This window comes from Camarhynchus parvulus, chromosome 2, assembly GCF_901933205.1.
Source record: "Camarhynchus parvulus chromosome 2, STF_HiC, whole genome shotgun sequence".
Lineage (NCBI taxonomy): Eukaryota > Metazoa > Chordata > Aves > Passeriformes > Thraupidae > Camarhynchus > Camarhynchus parvulus.
Window position 1 is genome coordinate 150,422,791 of NC_044572.1, and position 24,163 is coordinate 150,446,953.

The following is a 24,163-nucleotide window of genomic DNA, read 5'->3' on the forward strand; positions in this document are numbered from 1 at the left end:
CAGCAGAGAGTAACTTTTTTTCTTGGAAAACTAGAGCAGCTCCTAGCAGAGGATGTGATTCCTACCTGGTTCATCCTCTGGCTCATCCTCATCCCTCTCCTCTTTGCAGCCCAGGGAACCGGGAGATTCCGGGGATCGGAGGGAGATGAAGGATGGCAGCTTTTGCAGGTAGCTGCTTGGCTTGGGCTCCTCCTCTTTCCAAAACTTCACCTCTTGCTCTGCACTGGAGGGTCCAGGAATTTCCCCATCATCCTGGAGTTGAGCTGGATCATTCCTGCAAGAATGGGAAAAATAATAAGGGAAAGTGAAACAATCCCACTTGGTAATGCTGGACAGGGTGTCATATGCAATGGAAGAGGCTTGGAGCTCCCAGGTCTCCATCCAAGGCCATGCTGTAACCCTGATTTCCCTGGAGCCAGCACAGATTCAGCTGGAGTTTCTCCCTCCCCACCTGGATTCCCTGTCCTGCACTTCCCTGCAAGGTTCCCAGCTCTTCAGATTCTTGTGGAAGTGCTGGGCTCCTGTTTGTGATTGAGCAGAGGGCAGGGGAGATGGAAGGTGTGGGGAGCTGGGATGGCTTGGAGATGTCCTGCTGGGCTTGGCTCACTCCCAGCCCCGCCACTCTCTTCCAAGCTAACTTGACACTCCAGCTCCTTTGACATCTCCCATGACGGTGCCAATAAAGGAAAAAAAAACCCTCTGGAGCAGCTTCCAAGCTGGGGCGTGCTCCCTTCCCAGCGGAGGACGCCAGGAGCCTCCCAACCAGGCAGGCCTGCACTCATTCCTCCTTCCCTAAAAAGAGCAAGGAGCTATTTTACACCTCGTTCACACCGGAACGTGAGCTGGGTGTCATTCCAAGGCTCTTCTGTCACCAGGGATAAGTTCGGAGAACCCGCGGAGCTGCTCGTCCCCCTCTGCTACCTTACAAGGCAGGGCCAGGATGAGGCCCAGGCCCAGACCATGGAGGATTCCAGGAGCATGGACCAGCCTGGCAAAGCTCCCAGGTCCCGCCCTTTCCATCCCACCTTCACTCCCACCTCCCGCTGCAAAAAGCCATGGAGAAGCCACGCACCCAAATCCATCCTTCCTCCTCCCACTGAGCAGGACTTGGAGATTTTGGCTTTTAAAGCCAAATTTCCATTTGGCTTTAGTTTTAATTCCATTGGGATGTTGTTGTCCTGCATGCAGGACTTGAGAGTGAGGGCAGAGGGTGTGCCAAGCTCAGGAAAATCCTGTGAGGATGAGGATGGACACATCCATCATCAGCCTGTGGCTCCATCCTGGCACCCAAAAACATCAGGGAGAGAGCTCAGAGAGCTTCCAAGGATTAACCAAGGGCCCAGTCCAGCATCAAACTTTTTCAAAGCCTCTTATCTCTATGTCCATCCCCATTTCTGATTCTCCAGCCCCTCCATGCCATGGAGAGGGCTCAGCTCTGCTCTCTAACATAGATGTAAGGAAGAGGGATGATGTTTTCCCATTTCCCACATAACTATGGATAACCTGGACACACTTTCAGCAGTGGAATCTCCATCAGGACTCCTCCATCTCCAAGAGGAAGGTCTACAAAAGCCTCAAGGGTTCCTGGAGGTGCTAAAGCCCTGGATGGCACATTCCTAAGGGTGAATCCACTCTTTCCTCTCCATCAGCTCTTCCTCAAGCATGGACATTGCCCATCCCAGAGGTGTCTCCATCAGAAAACACCACAGTGACCCACACCAACACATCTTAAAATAAACCAGGATACAGACAGAACACGCCTGGCAGAGGAAAAATCTGGACCAGGCTGGGAAGGAAACTGTTAGATGAAGCAAAATGAGCTCTTTCCTACCTGCCTGATGCCTCCTGGATCCGTCTCCACTTGGAAGGGGGGTTGTTGTGGTCTCCATCACCTCCAACCTGCTGTGGGTAACGTCTCTTCTGGGGGTGCAGGAGTTTGCACCGGGCACCCTTGGGGCAGACCCCTTTCTTGGCAAAGTCGGGACAAACCAGCGTGTGCTTCTTCTTGCACTGCCAGGGAAAGAGCAAGCAGAGTTGGAAAAGGCAGGGAAAACCCTGTGGGAGCACAGGAATCCACAGCTGAGCTCCTTCAGGTGGCACCAACACCTTGCTAAAGGGAGAGACGGATGTGTTGGCGTTTCCTTCTCCACATCAAAACAATATTCCAAGAAAAATACTACAAAAAAAAATATTCTAGTCTGGTACATCCACACCTGCCCACAGTTTTCCAAGTGCTTGATTTTATGGATTCAAGCCACCAAAGCCTTAACAGCAGTGATTTACCCCTTGGGAGAAGTCCCAAGGAGATTATTTGGGCTGGAGAAGCTAGTTTTGCAGACGACACAGGGTTTTGTTGTCTCAGACATGTCTGGGACTTGGGAAAGAGCAGGGAACAGCCGGAACAAAATCCTTTTAGGAGTTATTTTGGGATTGCTGCCTGGACCAGCCTTCTGAGGAAGACGGATGAGGGCTGGAGTTCAACCTGCTCTTCCCAAAGCTTGGTTGATGCTTTCCCATCCAGGGAAGCTCAGTGTGGCCATGAAATGGGGCTGTTAAAACAAGAGCATTGAGATGTTCATCCCTAAAAATGCTCCTGCACTCCCAACTCTGGATTTTGGCAACTCCCAGCAGCCACCAGTGGTTCTGAAGGGAAAGAGGTGTCATCAGTGTCCCTGAGATTCCTCACATGGCTTTCTGCTGGGAAATGGCACTTTTTGGCAGTGGGAAAGGCAGGGAGAGAGGCAGGCAGAGAAGAGGAGATGCCTTCAGCTGGGATTTCTATCTGGGTTCCTGGGAATGAAGGAAAAAGAACAGCCTTTCTCTAATCTCTGTTCCCAGCAATCCAGAGAGCTCATCCCAGCATATCCCAAGGGATGAAAGGTGGGAGCAAGTCCTGGACCCCTCTTAGTCCCATGTGGATCCACTCCCACCCAGGATGCTCCATCCCAACCAGTCTGGCTTTTGCATCACATTGTGACATCCATGTAGAGACAACCCAACACATGCGGCACAACCAAAAATTCCCAACTCCAACATCCATTCCCTTGCTGACCTTCTCCAGGAGAAATGTGAGTCCTTCCACACTCAGATGCCCAAGCATCCCATTCCTCCATGCTACAGACGCTCAAATTTTGGGGAAAACAAGATAAATCCGTGCAGAAACAAAAACAGGGAGGGTTTGAGCACCACCATTCTGCCCTGTTTACAAAAATCCATCCTGCCGACAATGGGGAATGGAGGTCAGTTCCTGCCCTTTTAATGCAACTTTTCTTTGGGGACACGGGAGCAGCTCCCCGTGCTGACCTTTGGGATTAAGCAGGATCCCTGCCGAGCTCTCTCCTTGAAAAGCAGAAGGATTTGGCAGCTCCATTGCCCGGGGCTGAGCACTGAAGTCGGCAGCAGAGCAAGGAGCTTATGTGCCGGAGGTTGGGGATGGCGCTGAGCAGCAGGAGGGCTGGGATCCACATGGACACACGGATATGGGCTCAATGCGGGGGGACAGCTCAGTGATGGTGCTGCTTTTCCATTAAAAAAAAAAGCCATTTAAAACTCCCATTCCTATGATTTTGCACCTCTTATTTCAAGGAGCTGGAATGGGAAGCAACTTTACAACCAACCTGGAAGTAGAGCCAGGTCTGAACAGTACCTGGCTTTGCCATTACTCCCAAATCCTGTGTTTTATACGAACATGGAAACATGGAATGCTTTGGGTTGGAAGGGACTTAGAAATCATCTCGTTCCAACCTCCTGCCATGGGCATGGACACCTTCCACTATCCCAGGTAGCTCCCAGCTCTGTCCAATCTGGCCTTAGACACTTCCAGGGATGGGACAACCACAGCTTCTCTGGGAAACCTGTGCCACAGCTTCATCATCCTCACAGGGAAGGATTTCTTCCCAATCCCATCTAACCACTCCCTCTGGCAGTGGGAAACCATTCTCCCTTTTCCTGGTACTCCATCCCTTGTCCAAAGTCCCTCTCCAGCTCTCTTGGAGCCCCTTTAGACACTGGGAGAGCCTCTAAGGTCTCCCTGGAACCTTCTTGTCTCTAGGCTGGACATTCCCAGCTCTCCTAGCCGGGCCCCACATGACATTTTCTTCACTTTCTCATTTTACCTGCAGACAGGATACATCCTGGACCAAAGAGAAATGCTTGGAAAAAGCAGCAACCAGACAGGAATTCAAACACAGGAATTTCTCCCAAAATATTAGCAAGCAGAAAAGCAAATCCCTCAACCTGATAACTTCTTTTAAAATAAATGGGACAAAATTAGGGAAGAGAAAAAAAATAAAGGAACAGCCCATTAGGGATTGAAGACTGGGATGAATGCATGGGCAGACCTTCCAAGCCCACCTGGAAGAGACAATCCCAGTGGAGCACAACACTGTGGGGACGGGCCTTGGTGCTAGATCCTGGTCTGACCATCCCCCGTTCCTGGAATCACAGAATATCCTGAGTTGAAAGGGACTCCCAGGGATCATCAAGTCCAAATTCTGTCTCTGCCCTGCATGTTCCCTGAAAAGGATGTGAAATCCTCTTTTGTAAAGGGGTTTCCAGCACAAAATCAACTCAGGAAGGAGAAGAGCAGGAAAAAAAGAGCTCCTGATCTCAAAAAGCCACATGGATGCATCGCTGCTACATCGAGGAATTATGCTATTTTGGGAAAAGGCCAAGACTGTTCCTTCCCAGCAGGGCACCAATTACGGGGTGGGACAGCGCCATGATCCGGACCGGGCACTGGGATCGGGATGTGCCACCTCCCCAGTGCTCCACCCAGCCCCAGCCTCCAAGTGAATCCTTGGAGCAGCCCATGTTTATTGGCTCCATGGTAAAAAGATACTTAATAAAGAAAACAAACCGTGTGCGACTAATCCCAGGGCCGCGTCCCCAGCTTGGGTTTCTAATGGCTTTTCCACACCGTTCCCAGCGCTCCATCCCTTCTTCCGCAACACCCTGTCCATCCTCGCTGTCCCACAGCTGGGATGGTGAGGCTGGAATTGCCTCTGGAGGCTGGAAAAGCCCCTTCTGTTTATTTACAGTAGCTCTCCTGCTCCTGCCAGATCCGACGCGCTGGGGCTGGGTTTCCACAGGGAATTTTGCTGCCGGCCACGCGTCAGCTGGGGTGAAGCCGAGCGGGGCTGTGGGGTGGTGCTGGGGGTCATCTGATCCCTGACACCTGTTGGGGTGGCTAATTATACCCCCCCCGGGACCCCCGCCAGACCACAGGTTGGGCCATAAAAAGGGAAAAAACTCTGGTCCCTTCCACCAGAGAGATGAGAAAACCCCAGAGAATCCCTAAAAAGCCGCAGGGAGGAATCTCACCCCACTCCGGCTCCTTGCCAACATCCCCATGGGCACGTCCCAATCCCAGTCTCCCCGCTGTGGGGTTCCCCCCACAGCCTGTCCAGCAACGGTGCCCAGGGTTGGGATGGTGCCCAGCTGGCAGATCCCGTGTCCAGGACTCCTCCTTGGCTGCCAGGGCAGCTTTGGGTGAAATTCCAGGTGCTGTCAAGGATCCACAAGGCCTTAAATGGTCCAACAGGGCCCAACGTGCTCCAGGAGTGAGACAGGGGTGAGGAGGTTTGCAGGGCCCAGCCTTCTTTAGCACGAAGCTGGCAAAGGAGGAGGCAGCAACTGGTGGAAAGTCCTGGCTCAGTCTTGGGAATGATGTTAATGAACATTTTCCATGAATAAGCTTGGCAGGAAGGGATGGAGGGTGGGAGGAAGGTGAAGCTGGGTCACTGGGCCAACCAACAACCAACCCACTGACTGTATGGGGTGGGGAGGAGAGATCCCACCCAGCCTCACATTCCTGGCTCCTGGGCAGCAGTTTGGCCAGGTTGAACTTCTCAAGTATCTCCAGGCTTAATCTCAGCCCCTGCTCCTTTCCCAGTGCTGTGGGACAGCAGGTGACAAGGGCTGGACTTTGATGATCCTTGTGGGTCCCTTCCAACTCAGAATATTTGGTGATTCTGTGAAGAGATGACAAAGTGCTGAAGCACTCCTACCATCTCCTTGGGGTCTATGTCCATCCCTCTATCCCATCACAACAGACACAAATCCCACCAACCAGACCTTCAGGGGAAGGGGAGCGTTAAAATCACCAAAACTCAACTGCCTCAACTCCAGTGTTTCCTACTTTTTAAAGCCCTCTTGAGCATCCATGCAGCTTTTGCCAAAGCTATTCCAGGTATCCCCATGGCCAAGCAGCGGGATTAAGGGACTGGATGGATGTCAGGCTGTTTTAATGTCCTTCTAAGTGGTTGTTGGGAAGTGATGGCTGGAGGTGCTGGAGCTGTTTTGACGCCGCTCCAAAGTGACAGCCAGTAAATGGCTTTTTTCCGATTGCTTTTTTATAATTGGGTGCAGATGGAAACAGCCTTTAAAAAAAAATCCCAGCTCCCTGTCATTAAAACCTGGAGGACAATACATCCTAACATCATCCAGACTGGAATAATGATGGAGAAATTTAACCGATGTGGTTATCCGAAGGAATTTGCTCCAAAACAAGTTTCTGCCCTCAAAACAGTTTGCCCAGCAAAATATCTTTAGTGAAGGGATGACTCCTGATGGTCATCTCCAAATGATCAGAGGAATTTGGGATCTAAAAGCTCTCCAGGATCCACTGCAAATCCATAAACCCTCTCCTTTGGTATTTTCAGGAAATAAAACAACATTTGAGCTAAAATACCTCAGGAACTGGAGCAAGACCAGGATGGTGTTTTGAAAATCACTGCGAAAATCATATTTAAGAGGCAGCAAAGGAGACGGGAGGGAATCCCTGCTCATGGCAGGGGGTGGGAATTGGATGGTCTTTAAAGAGTCTTCCAACTCAAAGCAGTCTGCAATCCCAGGATTCTGTGAAACAACAGGAACATCCACTTGATGTCATCAAGTGAAAACTTGCCAAGGGGGCGCCCAATCCCATTATGTCATTAATGAAGGCATTAATTAGCATTGGCCCCAGTACAGACCCTTGAGGGCCACCAACTGTCACTGGTTTCTACTGGAAATTGAGTCATTGACTTTTTGCACATCCAGAAGGTGAATTCTGAACCCGGCATTCATCCTTTAGTGGCAATGCCTATGGAATTCAACTATTCCCTGCATTGCTTTGAGGAGCCCCTTTTCCATCAGGAACCTCCACGATCCCATCCATCCCACACTAAAGCCACAACAGAACCATTTTCACATGATGGGAATTACCATCAATGGTAATTCCCAACCCCAAATCATCACCACTGGGCATGGAGTGAGGCAGACACTCACTGGACATTCCCAATGGCATCTTTTCCATCAGGGGCTCCACCACATGCCTGGTTCCAGTTGGCTCAGGGCACCACCAATGGGATCCTGGGGTGCATTAGGAAGAGCAATTCGAGGGATGTGATGCTGCCCCTCTCCTCAGCACAGATGGGGCACATCTGGAGTGCTCTGCCCAGTGCTGGAGACATGGAACTCCTGGAGCAGGTCCAGAGGAGGACAAGGATGATGGACTGGAGCATCCCTGATAAGGAAAGGCTGAAGGAGCTGGGGCTGTTCAGCCTCGAGAGGAGACACAGCTGAGAGGGGACCTCATCTCTGTCTGTCCCTGTCTGCAGGGAGGGCTCAGAGAGGGCCCAGGCTCTGCTCTGTGGGGCCCAGCAATGGCACAAGAGGAACAGGCAGGGACTGATCCCAGGAAATTCCACCTGGACGTGAGGCAGAACTTCTCCCCTGGGCAGTGACCAAGCCCTGAACAGAGATCAGAGAGGGTGTGGAGTCTCCCTGTTCCAGATACTCTGGATCCTCTGGGGGGTCCAGAACCCTCTGGACACAATCCATGTGCTCTGGGATGATCCTGCTGGAACAGGGAGTTTGGATCAGATGCCCCATTGTGGTCCCTTCCAACCTGAGCTATCCCACGGTCATCCTGGGAATCACCCACTGCTCACAGGAAGTGGGGATTTTCCAACAGAGAACAGATCAGATCAAAGGGAGATTCCAGACAAGAAGCAAAACTCCAATCAGCTGGGTTTTGTGTTCATCTCTACAGAAGTTCAGGTTGAAATCAGGAAGTCTCTGCCTCATCACTACGCTCCCACTTCAGAGCTGTGATTCTGTGGCTGCTCTTCTCCCAAACTTCCCAATTTTCACATTTTGTGCCCCACCTCCTTCTACAAAGATATTAAAGTGTAAGAAAGAGGAAATCTCAGCCTGGGATTTATCTTGGCGCTGTTATCAACAATCCCAGGCTATTAAATAGTTCCAGTGCATCCTGATAAGCTCCATCTTTAACATAAAGATCAGAATTCTGCTGGAGATGCTACAGTTAAATTAAAGGAGCAATAAGAACCCTCATTATCCCATTACAAACCACGAGATACAACTGGAAACCCACAAGATTTCCACAGAGATACGAAGATAGGATTGGCCATGGAAGAATCCTGATCAGTTTTAAATCTCTTCTGAAGGCTACAAAGTGCTTCCAATGGGAAGATCCCATCGCCACAACTGGGATTTATCATTTATTATCAGCAGCATTTGTTGCCAGAGGATGTGGACAAGGACTCAACATCCCCAGCAAACCAATGGGATGAACCTGGAGAGATCTCAGCCAGCTCAAATCCATCCTGGACACTACTGATGACCTTAAAAACAGCCTCATTACCAATCCTACACATACTTTATTTTAAATAAAAATTCCACTTGCTCATCAGTTTGGTGACTGAAGATTTCTGCTACACATTAGGGGGGAAAAAAATCCCAAATCAAGCTCCCAGAAAACATCTGTCAGCCAGAGCCAAAATTAAGGATAAACAAAATTAAGTTGCTTTTGTCGTTGATTTTCATACAGCTGCAGTGGACTATAAAAGAGCTATCAAAGGCAAAGCTCTCCATCAGCTATTTCCAAATTATTACAGAATCAGGAAATCATTTCGGTGGGAAAATCCCATTCCCTCAGCACTGCTAAGGCCACCACTATGTCCACAAGTGCCACTTCCAAAGGGCTGTTAAATCCCTCCAGGAATGAGTATTTCACAACTTGTCAGATCAGCCTGTGCCAGGGTTGGACAACCTTTTGTTCAAGAATTCCTCAAGGAAAAGTGAAGTTGGTTGGGAGTCAACCTGGGATCAAAGGAGGGGGAAAAAAGACCCAGAAACACCAAGATCTGATGGCTGTGAGGAAAAAAAAAAGCTGGTTGAACCAGAAAAGTCAGCTGAGATCAGAAAGCATGAACAGTGTTGAACTTCACCTTTCCATGATAAAAGATTAAGGAAAACAAGGATCCCAGGCTGCTGCTCTCCATCACTGGATAATTAAGAGAAAATGCCACAGATATTTAATATTTACTGTTGTAACACAGCTCATGTGGTTTTCTCTAAAGAAATGTGTTAAATTGAATGTATCAGACACACAAAAACTGTTACGTTTCTGGTGGGAAATTGTTGAACTTCCACCAGTAAAGGAAAAAATAACCAACCAAACACGCAAAAAACCACACAAGAACGAGGTTTCAGCTGAGAAAAAATCCCCACATTTTGATTTTCTACAGGAAAATCCAGCAGCTGCCACTGCAAAAAAACACCAAGCTCCACCTGTGGGAGGAAAATTATTCTTCCCAAGGAAGCAGCACTTCCTCAGGCAGTGCTGCCCCTGTCCCATATTTTTTACATAGATAAGGCAGAAATTAGAGCTTTGGTGAAAGCTGTTGGCCCAATAAAAAGACGGATTTTAGGAATAAGATGACCTGGGATGAGCAGTCCCAGCACATGCCATGGCAGGTCCCCATGTCAAACCTCACCATCACAAGGGCCGGATGTGCCAGTTGGGATTCCAGAGGGATGGGAACAGATTCTCCTCTTATCCATGATTTATTCCAGCACATCTCCCCGTGCCTTTCCAGGGAAGCTTCGTTGTTTAATCTCACTGTGTCTCACTGTTTAACAGCTCCCATGAGGGAACAATTTACCCACAGGCTCCAAGGCAGCCGATGGAAACAACCCGGAGAGAGGGATTTAATGTGGCTCTGGCGCTAATGGGCACGGAGGGGGGAAGATTATTTAATACAAAACAATTTTCCAGATGCAGCAATGGAATCATTGAGTGGTTCGAGTTGGAAGGGACCTTAATGATTTCATTTCAAACCCCTGCTGTGGGCAGGGACACCTTCCAGTATTCCAGGTTGCTCCAAGCCCTCTCCAACCTGGCCTTGGACACTTCCAGGGATGGGGCAGCCACAGCTTCTCTGCCAGGGCCTCACCACCCTCACAGGAAGGAATTCTTCCCAATGTCCCATCTAAATCTTTTCTCCTTCATCTTTTGTGCCTAGAAAGCAAATCCCAAGGTAGTTGCTCCTTGGGACCATCTATGGATGAGCTCTCAGCTCCAGGCTCTTGGCCTCACAGAGATCCCAGCCCATGGTTTGCCATCAAATCTGGTTTGGGTTGGAAAGATCCTTAAAGCCCATCCTGCTCCAACCCCCTGGCACAGGCAGTTTCCACTATCCTTGGTTGCTCCAATCCCCATCCAACCTGGCCTTGGACACTTCCAGGGATGGGCCATCCACAGCATCTCCATCCAATGTCTCCTCTTGCTTGTCCCTTGCCCTGGGGTCACATCACCACAGACACTTCACTCACTGGTGCTGCCTCATCCCCCACCCCCGCCAGCCTCATCCCATCCTCTCCTAGAGAATTCCTCCTCCAAGCCCCTGCACAAGGCCCCATATGGGAGGAGGGATGTGGAACCATAGAGGAGCTCTGACCGTAGAGCAGCTCATGAAAACATCTCCAAAAAACCCTGGGAAGAACCTGCAAGAGGCCCCATTTCTCCCTCTCTTCCCACTTCCCTCTTGGGGCTTCCTCCAGTGCAGGTGGCCAAGCCCAGAGGGACCTCCCAGCATGACCAGGTCAGGGTGCCAGGGAAGGGCAGGGAGCTCCAGAAAAATTAGGACAGAGATCTCCAAGGTGGGAATCACTCCATGGCTTTAAGGGACACACATAACATTGTCTTTAGGGATGATCCCTTTAGGAAACACAAATAGTGAAGGAACTTCCCAAGCCATGACCAAGGAACCTGTAGGAATGCTGGAAACCAAGGTCCTAGCTCTGCCACCAGCTCCCTTCTGGAAACAGAATCCTGGAATCATTTAGGTTGGAAAAGCTCTCCAAAATCATCAGGTCCAACTTTAGACCAATTAATTAACACTGGGGGGTAACATTCCCTTTAAGAAGGATGTGATCATGGTCTTGTACAGGAGCTGTCCCCTTCCCCAAGGGTGCATTTAGACCCTCTACAATCCACATTCCTGAAAAAAGGACTTGGGAATGCAAAATTAAAGCTTTCTCACTTAATTCTAAATTCCTGGTGAAGCCAGAGCAGGTCAGTCCTGGCGTCATTTGTACGAAGAGCAGCTGGAATTACAGTCCATGGAATGGGTCAAAGGTGGATCAACTTATCCCGAGAATCCTGCAACACATCCTAGGAAGTCCTTAAGAGACAACACTGCCAACGACACATCATAAATTATGGATAATAATGGACATTTCTGATGGAGGCCTGCTAAAAATCAGGAATTGTGTTTGTCTGGGAGGGCACAAAGAGGAGAAAGCAACTGGAAGAAGAGCCCAGTGTGCCAAAAATCATCACAAAACAACCTCAATTCCTAATTTTGGACCAGCCTCATTGAAGTTTATCCACCCAGGATGCTCCACCGGAGTCGCACACCTTCGCATTCCATGCTCTTTGTGCTTCAAACCAACATTGCTCGGACAGGGAAAGGCAGAACGAGGGAAGATTTACTCCCATCCTAAATAATTCACAAGGAAAGGGACTGCGCATCTTTAACAAGCCATCGTTTTATGAAGCAAGGTTAACATTTTTCCTTGATTCAGTAGAATATTATAAACTCTCCGGGGTCCATTTGAGGACTTTCTACTTGGAGCAAAGGCACGGACTCAGCACTTTTTATATTATTTAGAGAATAAAATTAACCCTTAATGGCCCAAGCTGGAATTTCTCCTCCCCAGTTAAATATGGCCCGCTCAGCAATTTCTCCCCATATATAATTACAGGCTGCTATCCATCATCTGGAGGAGAATGCTTTCCCGACATTCCAAAAGTGACGCCGTAAGCACTTTTCCTAATAGAATAAATATTCTAAATATCTCTTTTATATTTTCATTTAAATTGGAATATTTTAAAAATAATTGTCGGGACCCTGCCTGCGTGGTTGGCGCTGCGCTGGAGGGAGGTGGCAGGATGCCTGTGTTTTCCTTCTGAGGGAATGTTTATCCTGCATCAAGTCCCCCTCCACGCGCTGCCACAAAAAGTAATTAGGCCCAGACTAATTTATTAGAGCTTCCCTCCGCTGCTGCTGATGTCCTGCTTTCCTTAAAACTCTCACTTTTGGCTTTTTTTCCCTGGTTCTTGCTCTTTGGTTGTTTCTCCTGGGGAAAGGATGGAGAAAAGACCAGATGGGGTTTAGTGGGACTTGACAGTGCTGTGTTCAAAGCTGGGCTCTTTTCCAGGCTAAATGATGCTAGGATTCCATCCAATGTTGTGTTTGGATTCTGGGACAGGCTGGTGGCCACACTGGTGGGATCTGAGCACCTACAGCTTCTCCTGATGGGTTGTACCTCTGCAAACAAGTGCCACCAGGATGGAGAAAAGGAGGAGAAGAGCCCTCTGAGGCACCCACAACTCCTCTGAACAGCCTGTGCCAGGACCTCACCACCTTCACAGGGAATCTTCCCAATATCCCATTTAACCCTGCCCTCTGGCATTGGGAAGCCATTTCCTGTGTCCTGGCACTCAATCCCTTGTCAAAAGTCCCTCTCCAGCTCTCCTGGAGCCCCTTTAGCCCCTTAGAAATGGTTCTAAGGTCTCCTCAGAGCCTCTCCTTTTCCAGGCTGGGCATTTCCAGCTCTCCCAGCCTGGCTGCAGCGCAGAGGGGCTCCAGCCCTTGAGCATCTCCGTGGCCTCATTTGGACTCACTCCAGCAGCTCCACATCTTCCTTCTTCTGTTAGATCCTGAGCTGAAGGCAGCTCTGCAGGTGGGGTCCCATCTGAGTGGGGCAGAGGGGCCGAATTCCCCCCTTTCCTGTGGTCACAGTTGTCCAAGGATGAGCAGAAATCCCATACCATAGTCCACAACCCATTTGGAAAACAGCAAAGAGGAGTCAGGACAGTCACTTGGATTCCCAAGGAAACACCAGCATGGCCAATCCTCTCCCCTAACCACAACACAGAAAGGTGAGGTCCTGTGTGTTCCAAATTCCTTTGGAACAGCAAATGACAGCTGGCTCCAAGCCCTGCTCGAGGGAAGCTGCTCCCATAATTTCCACGTTACATCAGGTGCCAAAAGCTCATGGATGAGGTTGCAACTCTCCCCAGGGTGCACATGAAGTCCATGTAGGACTTCACTGCACAGATCCAAACCATCCTCAGGACCTGGAGGTGGCTCCATGAATCCTGGATGCTGAGCTGGCTGAGCAAGCCTGGTCTTGCTCCTAAAACCAAGCCACAGGATTTAAGGCTCAAGTTTAAACCCATCACGGAGCCAGAGTGGAAAATAAGCATTAATGCCTATGGATTTTCTAGGTGAAACAGGGAATCCTAAGTATTTTCCAACATTTTTCATCCTTTTCAGTGAGGGGTTTTCAGGGCAGGTGCTTTGAGCTCAGACACTGATGACAGGAACAACCCCATGGAGGCTCTTATCAGGGAAACACCAGAATGTTGATGAGCTGAAGCCTTTGATTTCTTTCCCTTTTCTCCCAACCAAACCACTTTGCCAAAACCCTATGAAAAAGCACAGGACTGTTGTTCATCACATCCAGCTGCTGAGCAGCTTCCAGCTCTTCCCTGTGGTGCCGTAGCTGGTGCAGGACACTGCTCATGGCTTTGGCTTTGGCCCACAACAGCTGGGATAAATCCCTCTTTACCTTTTCTCCCATAGGACAATATCCTTTGAGGAAATCCTGGCACACTTCTGCCTTCCTGGACACGTAGACATGGCTGTAGGGGCAATTGCTGTTGCTGCAGATTCCCTTCAAGTAGTAGGAACACACCGGCATCTGCAAGAGAAGGAGCAACCCGTCAGCAATTCCCTAAACCCGTGACTCGGAATCACTGCAACCCCCAGACCTGAAATAAAAGCGTGACAAGCATAAAATAAATAGAAATCTTTTGCCAGCCACCCATCCCAGAGGTGTTTTTAGCTCTTCCATTGGTCTCCGGCAAGGCAGCTCCCTGCTATTACGTGTTCCCGGTGTTTGGATACGCAGGGAGCGAAGGCGCTTCCCTCAGCATCTTTCAGGATGCTGGACAGAGGGTGAAAAGCTGGAAACTGCCATCAGGAAGCAAATTCCCTCTGGACAGTGTAGGGAAGGGATGGGGAAATGTCATAAATTCTGGGAACACCTTTTGCAAAGGATGATGCAGCGATGGAGATGGCAACGGCGGCGCAGGGAACACACCCAGCCTGGCTGCAACATCCCGCAGGGAATTCTCAGAGGGAATCCCAATATCCCAGAGGAAAATTTGGCCATCACAAAGGCCAAAACACCATCCTGGGGGTGCTTCCCATTTGGCTCTTCCGTGGATACAGAGCTGGCTGGAAGGGGGTTTGATAAAGGCTCCAAAAGGTGGTTCCTAGAAAGGGGGGAAAAAGCACCTCCGCAAGGATTTTGGGGGCGCTGCATCATTCCAAGGCATTATTCTGGAATTCCCCAGGGGTGTGATGCCTGTTCCTGCACACCAGGGCAAGCAGGGATGCTCCAGAAGGGAGTGAAATGAGGAGGAGAGCAGCTCCTGCCCTGAGCATTAGAGAAGGAGACCAGTGGGATACACGGAGCAGATCCCTGATCCCACGCTCCAGCATTCCCGAGCTTCCGCAGCGCGACAGCCGACGGGGAAAACCGACGGAGCAAGGATTCTCCTCATCGTCCTCAAAGCACAAACTTCACCTTCTGCCAGCTGTTATCATTAAAAACAAATTACCAGCCTGCTGCCATATTTCAGCATCCTTAACTCACCGGCAACCACTGGCAGCTTCCCGTTTCCCGCCCCGACCAGGCAGCTGCCACCTGGAATGTGCACTTCCCGAAGGTCCGGCTCCTCCTGCTCCTACATCCCGAATTTCCTCACTGCTTGGCATGGTATTGATCACCCCATTCACCAGCAGCATCCTGGTCCCACCAGTTCAAGCATCCCCAAGTAATATTTACAATCCTGCAATAACCACGGCCGGGGCTATCCGGAAAAATCCCTTATCCCTGAAGGGCACATTAAGGGTTGAACTAAATTGCCTCGCTGGAGGCCTAGAGGAAAGAAAACAAAGGGTGCTTTAAAAGAGGAGAGTTTATTTTTAATTGTCTTTTAACTGCAGACATTAACATAAAGGACAGGGCTCTGGGGCGATCTTTGGCAGTGCTGGTGGTGTGACCGTAAACGATTCCCTTAATGTAGTTTTTGATATAGAGCCCAAATTAGCTCTAATAAAAAGGGATAATAAAGGCAGCTCTCCGACAAAAATAAACTCCTCCTCGCTGTCAAGCCCAAGCCATTATCAAGAGGAAGCAGCGCTCTCATTTCAATTAACCTTGTTTGCACCCCAGCACGTCCACACAAATAACAATAACATTAATTCAAGGCACTGGGGCGCTGCGGCCGCCTTCGACAGCTTTGACTCTCTACAAGCTCTGGAGGCAGCAGCTAAATGAACCCGAAACTCCACGTGAGCCTCCAAATTGCTCACAACTGAGTTTTGAAGCTCTATTAGGGAGAAAAATGCTGATTCTTTCTGAGTTCCTCAAGGGGAAAAGCTGTTGGAACAGCAGCGGGCGGCTTCTTGAGTCCCGGCCTCTCACAACCTTCGCTTCCTTCAGATTTCCTGGTTTCTCCCCATTGTTGGGATGTGTCAGTGGCTCTGATCCACTGTGGAAAAATTCCCTGTATGTCACTTCAGCGGGTGCTTCTCATCAAAGGCTCTGCCTGAGTCTCCTGTGGAGCAAAATTCTTTAACTGTGAGGCCCTGGCACAGGATACGCAGAGAAGCTGTGGCTGCCTCATCCCTGCAAGTGCCCAAGTCCAGGCTGGATAGGGCTTGGAGCAATATGGGATAGTGAAAGGTGTTCCTGCCCATGGCAGAAGAAGAAGAGCTTTCCCTCTTCCCCAGGCTCTTTCTTCCATCACCAGAGGGTGATGAAAACCACTGGAGTTTGGATCTGCAAAGCTCAGTGACAATCTGGAGCCATTCTCCATCCTGGAGATCGTTCCCTGCTTGGAGCAAGGAGTTTGCTACTCTAAGATGGGGAAAAGCTCCCTGCTACTGTGACAGCTGAATCCATGCAGTTTTCCATAGAAAACTGTGATTTTTCCTATAGAAAATAGTGATTATTCCCATTTTTCAGTGGGGACACCGAGGCATGGGAGTGCAAGAAGGCTGAGAAATTGTTTTGTCCTGAAAACAAGAGCCAAGCCCTGCCAGCCTTTGATCCTTCACCTCCTGGACTGGATATCCCATCCCAGTGAAATCCCACTGAGGTGAGACACACAACAACCTGCACTTTCTCTGATGAGGAGGTTTTGGGGTGTCCCTCCCCAGTAACCACATAATGAAATCGACAGGACCAGAGAAATCAGGAATCCCCAAACCACCACATCATCCCACGGCAAAAAACATGTATTGCATTAAAACCTCAACTCAAACAGCCAAAAACCAACGAGGCACAATCCTTCACCTGAGGAAAAGGTAGAATTTACTCAAAAAACTCCACTAGCAGGAGGAAAACTGCTTCCTTGCTCTGCTGAGTGCCTCCACCTGCTTTTCCCAGCCCTGATAAATGAGGGAAAAGCCACCTTTGCCAAGAACCAACTCAGGTTAACGAGGAGCTCCAGGACCTGGAAAGTGAAGTTGCCTCCCGCTTTAGGAAGCAGCATTCCCATGGCAATAAATCACCCTGGAACAAGTTTGAACTCCATGGAGGAGGTTGTTTCTCTTCCAGCCCTTGCTGATGACAAGGTGGCAAACAGGGAGACCTTTGAACCACCCTCAGGTTGGCTAATCCTGTGAAAAATAATTCCCCTTCCCAACGGAGCATGGCAGGAAATATGTGCTCCGAAAGCTTTTCAGAGCTGGTACTGCCTGCTATGATTTTGGTTTGTTAATTGCTGATTCATCCTGAGTTTAGGTGATGCTTCATTAGCTCAGGATAAAGGTGAGATGGGCTGAGGTCACTGCATCCCGTGGGATCCCATCCCAGGGATTTTGTCCCCAGAATGCTATTGGCAAACAGCTCCTTGACATGGTCACTCCTTTTTAATTCAGTTTTATTACCACAATATCACTGTTATTCTTCTCAGACTGGTGAGGTGCCACTAAAGGTTGAGTTTTCCATCATTTTCCATTTTTTCACCCAAAACAGAGCCCAGAAGCCAAATCTAGAGGTCCTCCTTGAGGGACCAAGTGTTCCTGGAGGGGAAACTGAGGCCACATTTCCACCAGGAATTTAAACATGTCGAGAAATATTCCTGGGTAGAGAGACCACAAATTCATCCACATCCAACCATCACATTCATTCTTTGGTGGATAAACCACCAACTGCAACAGCTCATTGGGCATGTCCAATTCCCAAGTTTCATCTAGGTTTTTTTGCACTGGGACCAAAAAAGACTCCACCACCTTCTGAAATTCATTTAATTTGGAGCTCATGGTTCTGTGGATGAATTTCAATCCTTCACCTCAGAGGCGCAGGCAGAGGGTTGCACTTTGTTTACGAGGATGACAAGTAGCTGGCCTCACTAATTACAATAATTTTGGATAAACCAACAGCCAATCCACCAGCGAAGCTTCCTTCATTCTCGGCTTCCTTATTTCTGAAGTCTGACGCTGTTACAGGATGAAAAAAAAAAAACCCAAACTTTTTTTCCATCTATCAATCCTCATCCCCGTTCCTGCTCTGACACGCCACGAGCCAGGGAATGCAGCTGTCCCCATCCCTGTTTTATGTACTCGTGATTAAGTGACTCTGAAGAGAAATCCATGTAAAAAACATCTGGTGCCCCGTGTCTCATTGGGAGCAACTTCCCCGATAACTTATGAGCTCCCCATGGACAAGGAACGTGCCTCAGGCACCTCAGCTTCCGTGATGGAGTCTCCAAAGCTACATCCAAGTGGAGATCCCAGCCATTAAACACAGGCCGAGGTGCTAAATCATCACTGATAAACCCAAAATAAAAACTCTGGATTATTTTTACACCTTGTGTAATAAAACTACAGAGCTCCAAATACATCAAGAAGGTGGAAAACAATGAACTCGAGAGTTGTTTTGCCATGGTTTCAACCTGATTTTGCTGCTTGGCATCTTAGAATTGATTTTTATTAATTTATACCTCCAAGTTATGTTTGTTGGAACATTCTCTGACCCCAGCACAGAGGGATTTCCAGGGAAATGTGATCTTACGGAAGTAGGGAAGGATTAGATGCATCTAAATGGACTTGATTATCTTGGAGGTCCTTTTTAGATCTTTAAGACCTCATAGGTCTTTTCTAGACATAGGGTGGGGAGGCCCTGGCACAGGTTTCCCAGAGAAGCTGTGGATGCCCCATCCCTGGAAAAATTCAAGGCTGGGTTGGACGGGGCTTGGAGCAACCTGGGATAGTGGAAGGTGTCCCTGCCCATTGCAGAGGGGTAGGAATGAGATGATCCTGAAGGTCCCATCCATCCCAAACCATTCCATGGCTCTGTCATGATTCAGGAGCCTGAACAGCTCAGCAAGGAAACTCCAAACTCAGTTGGAAGCACTCAGTGAGGAAGAACCTTCCTACAACCACCCCTTTGAACACAGAGCCACAATCCCTTTGGGAAGTCACACAGACCTTGTCCTTGGACACCTTGTGGGAAAATGGACAGGTCCCATCCGTCTTCTTGCACGTGCCACGGAGAAACCTGGAGATAAAGCAGAAGGAGCAGGTTGGACACCAGGTGGGCCACAAAAACCACACAATTGTTGCCGAGCTCACCCATAAACCCATTTCACACCCTAAATTAGTAGAGATCCCCCTTGCTGGAAGAGTAGCTGATGATTCCTGATGGACTTTATTCTTTCATCACATTTGGCTGCTCATTAGTAGGCAGAGCAAGGCTTATATCCCAGAATTCAAACATGATGCTCCCAGAAGGAGAAAGGTCCTTCCTTGAGCCCTGATTATTCCAAATTGCCAAGAAAAGCTGTGGATTCCCCATCCCTGGAAGTGTTCAAGGCTAGGTGAGACAAGGCTTGGAGCTTGGATAGTGGAAAGTGTCCCTGCCTATGGCAGGGGGGTGGATTGGATGATCTTGAAAGTTCTTTCCAATCCAAACCATTCCAGGATTCTATGACCCCATTCCAAGAGATGCTGGATGAAGCTGCAGGTGAGAGCGGCCAGTGATCAGGAGGAGCAAAGACAGGCCCAGAACAGGAACCAAGATCCCAAAGCACATGAGGATGTCAAGAGTTTTCCTAGGATTGACCACTGTGAGACCAGATTAACAAAATTATAAAATTATAAGGGAAAGCTAAAGAATGGAATTAGAGATAAAGGAACAAGGATGAGGAGACACAAAACTGGGAGAAATCAGTGTTGTCCTCCAATGATCCACGGAAATGAGACAGGTTGGAGACCCAAAAGACTTCAAGGAGCACAATTCCTAAAGTAGGCAAGGAGTTACGGGATTTGTTATGGGAGAATGAGTGAGAAGGAGTAAAATCAGTTAAAAAAACAATAAATCACCTTCCCCTCCTCTATTGTCTCCCATCGAGCTTTGAGCAACTTCCAAGTGATTCCAGCACAGCAGCAATTTTATGGAAAAATTACTCCAGGAGTTCATCAGTGGAGTTGGCTCTTCTGCACTTTTTAAATGACTCATAATAGAGTTTAATCAACTCTTGGGCAGGTCTAATGAACTGCCAACACAGATCAGTTCTCCTGGAATAAATCACCAAGTCTCGGAGCTGCATGAGGTCACAGGCTGAGGGATTCAAATCTGCTGGACTGATCCAAATGGATCTGAGGAATGCTCCTGAAGGAATAACCTGGAGTGTGGTCAGGGCAGGGGCTCAAGTCACCCAGCCCAGAAAAGAAGGCTCCAAAGGGACCTTAGAGTCCCTTCCAGTGCCTAAACAGGCTCCAAGAGAGCCAAAGAGGGATTTGGGACAAGGGATGGAGTGACAGGACACGGAGAATGGCTTCCCACTGCCAGAGGGATAGATAGGATATTAGGAAGAGATATTTTTCCCTGTGAGGCTGGTGAGGCCCTGGAATGGAATTCCAGACAAAATGTGGCTGCCCCATCCTTGAAAGTGTTCCAGGCCAAGCTGGACAGGGCTTGGAGTAACCTGGGATAGTGGAAGGTGTCCCTGCCCATGGCAGGGGTTTGGAATTCAGTGATCTTTGATGCCCCTTCCAGCCAAAACAATTCCATGATTCTCTGGCCTCTTCTTGTCCTCCTCCTTCCAACCCAACAGTGCAGAACCTACACCTGACCCAGAACTCCCATTCCTGTTGTCCTACAACTCTGTTATCAGTTGGTTTCCCTTAGGAATGCCCCACAAGGAAGCACCAAAGCCACCCAACGTCCCAGTTCACCACAATTCCGTGTCCATCCCTACCTGGTGCAGACGGCCACTTTCTCTGGATCGTGGATGTAGGGGCAGCTCTCGCCCCGATTGCACTTCCCAAAGCGGTTGTAGTACATACAATATTCCTTCTTTTTCTTCTTCTGCTTGGCTTGACGGATGATGGCCAAGCTCCTCTGCACAGCACGGCTGAGGGAGAAAGAGGGACAAGGTCAGGGAAAACCTCCAGTTCTGACACCACAATGACATGAAGAAGACATCTCAACAATACCTGAAACCACAGAGAAGCCCATCTAAGCAGAGTGAAATATTTAGGAAGTTCATGCTCATAAGCCCTTAAATATTTTCAATTTTTGGCTGATTTTACCCCAAACCATTAAAAATCTGCAAGGTTACACCAAAGCAACCAGTGAGATCCCTTCCCATCCCCGTAACTCTGATTTTCTACTCGGATTTTATGAGCATGGAGAGGGTTTCCCACACTTTTGGGGAATATGCTGAGGAAGGAAACATCCTCTCCTTGTGCAGCACTGGATGCTAAGGCTGAATGACTTGGAGGGCTCTTCAGCGTATGTCCCACCAGCTGGGCCTGATGCTACTCATGGCCTTCAAGTGGGCACCTGCTCATGAACTTCAAAGAACGAGCACCTAGGTGATGGCCACAGGAACAAAAAGTACCAGCAGAGAACAGAAAAGCTCCTTTTTAATTGCCTGGTCCCACTAGAAGCTACTTAAGGAGCTCAGAAGTTGCTCAGCACATGTTCTCCTTGAGCTTCCAGCTGGAGAGGGAATTACCCAGCAGCTCTTGGGATGTGTGAGACCAGGTGGAAGAGGGGAAGTGGTGAGATCCAGGTGAACACAAACCATGGGGGGCACATCAGATCTCTCCAAGCAGATAATTTGGTGGTAGGGCACGGTTAGATCTGGTTTAATGAGGACACAGTGCATTATCCATGAAAAACACAGGGTCAAGGAAATTATTTTCAGAGGAAATGCACATTTTTACCTCTGTAATTGCTGGCTGTCTGCAGCTCCTGGATTAAAAAGAGGTGCAAGGCCAAGTGTAAGGTCCTGGATGTGTAGTAGGTAATCCCAAGCACAAATCCAGGCTGGGTGGGGAATGGATTGAGAGCAGCCCTGAGGAGAAGGACTCGGGGGAGTTGGTGGATGAGAAGCTCCACATGATCCAGCCATGGGAGCCCAGAATGTCCTGGGTTCATCCCACAGTGTGGGCAGGAGGAGATGGGGAATTTCTGCCCCTCAGCCCCACTCAGGTGAGATCCCACCTGCAGAGCTGCCTCCAGCTCTGGGGTCCAACAGAAGGGTGATGTGAAGCTGCTGGAGCAGGTCCAGAGGAGGCCCTGGAGATGCTCCAGTGGCTGGAGCCCTTCTGCTCTGGAGCCAGGCTGGGAGAGCTGGGAATGTCCATCCTGGCTGTCCAGGCACACCCTAGAGCCCCTTCCAGTGCCTAAAGGGGCTCCAGGAGAGCTGGACAGGGACTTTGGACAAGGGATGGAGGGACAGGAAAAGGGGAATGGCTTCCTACTCTTGGAGGGCAGGGATAGATGGTATATTGGGAAGAAATTCTTCCATGGGAGGGTGGGGAGACTGGCTGAGCTTAAAACCACCTCGAAGTAGAAGCTGCAGAAAAGCAGAAGCCAGAGCTTCACCAAATCATCCTCCAGTTCAACAGCTGCTCCTGAAGCTCCTGATTCCCTCCTGAGCATAATTCCAAAGATGGAGCATGTCATTCCTGCTTCCCATGAGTACAGACCTGGCAATGTATCGGCACGTTGAGGATCTGCTCAGGCTGGGTGAAAAGACCCCAGGACTGGGTGTGGAGTGCAATCTCAGCGCTGGAGAGAGAGAAAAACATACATCATTGCTTGGAATAGAAAAATTCTGCAGGAATTCACATAGCCCTCAGTACCTTAGGTCCACAGAAATTATTGGAGGGATGGAGACCCTTTGCTATGAGGAAAAGCTGTGAGATCTGGGGTTGTTTGACCTGGAAAAGGTTCCAAGGAGAACATGGAGCCCCCTCCATTGCCTAAAGGGGCTCCAGGAGAGCTGGAGAGGAACTATGGGCAAGAACCTGGAGTGGCAAAGCAGAGGGAATGGCTTCCCACTGCCAGAAGGCAGGGAGAGATGGGATATAGGGAAAAAATTCTTCCCTGTGAGAGTGGGGAGGCCCTGGCACAAATTGCCCAGAGAAACTATGGATTCCCCATCCCTGGAAGTGCCCAAGGCCAGCTTGGACAGAGCTTAGAGCAACCTGGAATAGTGGAAGGTGTCCCTGCCCCTGGCAGAGGGTTGGAACTGGATGATCTTCAAGCTCCCTCCCAACCCAAACCATTCCGTGATTCCATGACCTTATTTAACCCAAAGCACGGAGCTCCCAGAGAACCAAGGGACAAAGATGACCTTCAGGGACTTCCTACCTCTGGAGCAGCCCCGGCAGAAGTGCTCCTTGCCAGCCCTAAACACAGCAGGAATTTTCCCCCTCAGCACCCAAACGTGTCAGAACACTTCTCCAAGCAAATCCCACGCTTCCACCATCAATCCAACAAATTTCCACGCTTGGCTTGGCCGCTCCCCGCAGCTGGACAGGGAAGCCCAGCGCCCACTCCCATCCATGCACGCATGGAATTAAATCATCCTTGACTGGTGCAGGGAAGAATGGATGGGAAAGGAAGGCTGGATTTCAGTTTTCCAGGTGGGATGAGAGCGGCTCAGTCACTCACCTGCCAGCCCGGGCGTGTTGGGGAAGTTGAGCGAGTGGAATTTGATTGCGCGGCACCGCGAGCTGTCACTCGGCTGCCGGCGTCAGAGAAGCCCCATCTGTTCCCTCTGCACATCAAATTCCATCAACGGGGCATTTGAGCCACCACTGAGATGGTTTTTTTCCCGTTTTTTTAAAATTCCTTCTCGTGCCAAGTGTGGGAGCATCTTTTTTTTCTGCTAGAATAAACATTCGCCAACTTTGGGATGCTCCAATTAAGTCTCAATTGAGTCTCAATTAAGAGCAAGGTTGACTTCCCAAACAATGTCGGGAGAAAGCACCAAATTAAAATCCATTAGGATAGGCCTGGAGCATCCTCAGCCCTATGGAATTCAGTGTAATATTCCTTAAAGCTACAGCAGGAATCAGCTCCTGAGGGCAGCACACAATCCCTCTAAATATTTAATATTTGGGGATAAAAGCAGATACACAGGGATGAACAAGTCTGGAATCACTGAATCGTGGAATGGTTAGGGCTGGAAGGGCCCTTAAAGGTCACCTTGGCCAGAAAGGAGGAATCACTAAAGAGATAGTGGATAAATAAAAGGGTCAACAGCCTCCTGCCCATGGGCTGGAATTTTTACGTAACAAAAATACATCAATGAAATTATTTTATTGGGCTTTTTTTCCCCAGCTTTCATTTGCCAGCAAGAACCATGCAATAACATGATGTGTATCTCCCATTCCAGGAATTAACTTGCATCCCAAAGGGAGTTTAACTACCCAAGAGCTGGTCCCCTCCATGACAAAATCCATGTGAGATCCATCCAGGTCTG

The 24,163-nt window shown here is 49.3% G+C and overlaps 1 protein-coding gene across 2 annotated transcripts in view; it reads right to left on the minus strand.

The window, feature by feature from the left end:
- Nucleotides 1–24,163, minus strand: part of ZC3H3 (zinc finger CCCH-type containing 3) — a 127,001-nt gene that overhangs the window by 8,513 nt on the left and 94,325 nt on the right. For both annotated transcript variants that reach the window (XM_030971857.1, XM_030971858.1), the window contains 6 exons: nt 22,380–22,461; nt 20,639–20,794; nt 18,867–18,936; nt 13,930–14,061; nt 1,832–2,010; nt 66–274 (listed from right to left, as the gene is read on the minus strand). In XM_030971857.1, the coding sequence (XP_030827717.1) occupies nt 66–274; nt 1,832–2,010; nt 13,930–14,061; nt 18,867–18,936; nt 20,639–20,794; nt 22,380–22,461 (828 nt within the window). The remainder of the gene's footprint in view (nt 1–65; nt 275–1,831; nt 2,011–13,929; nt 14,062–18,866; nt 18,937–20,638; nt 20,795–22,379; nt 22,462–24,163) is intronic.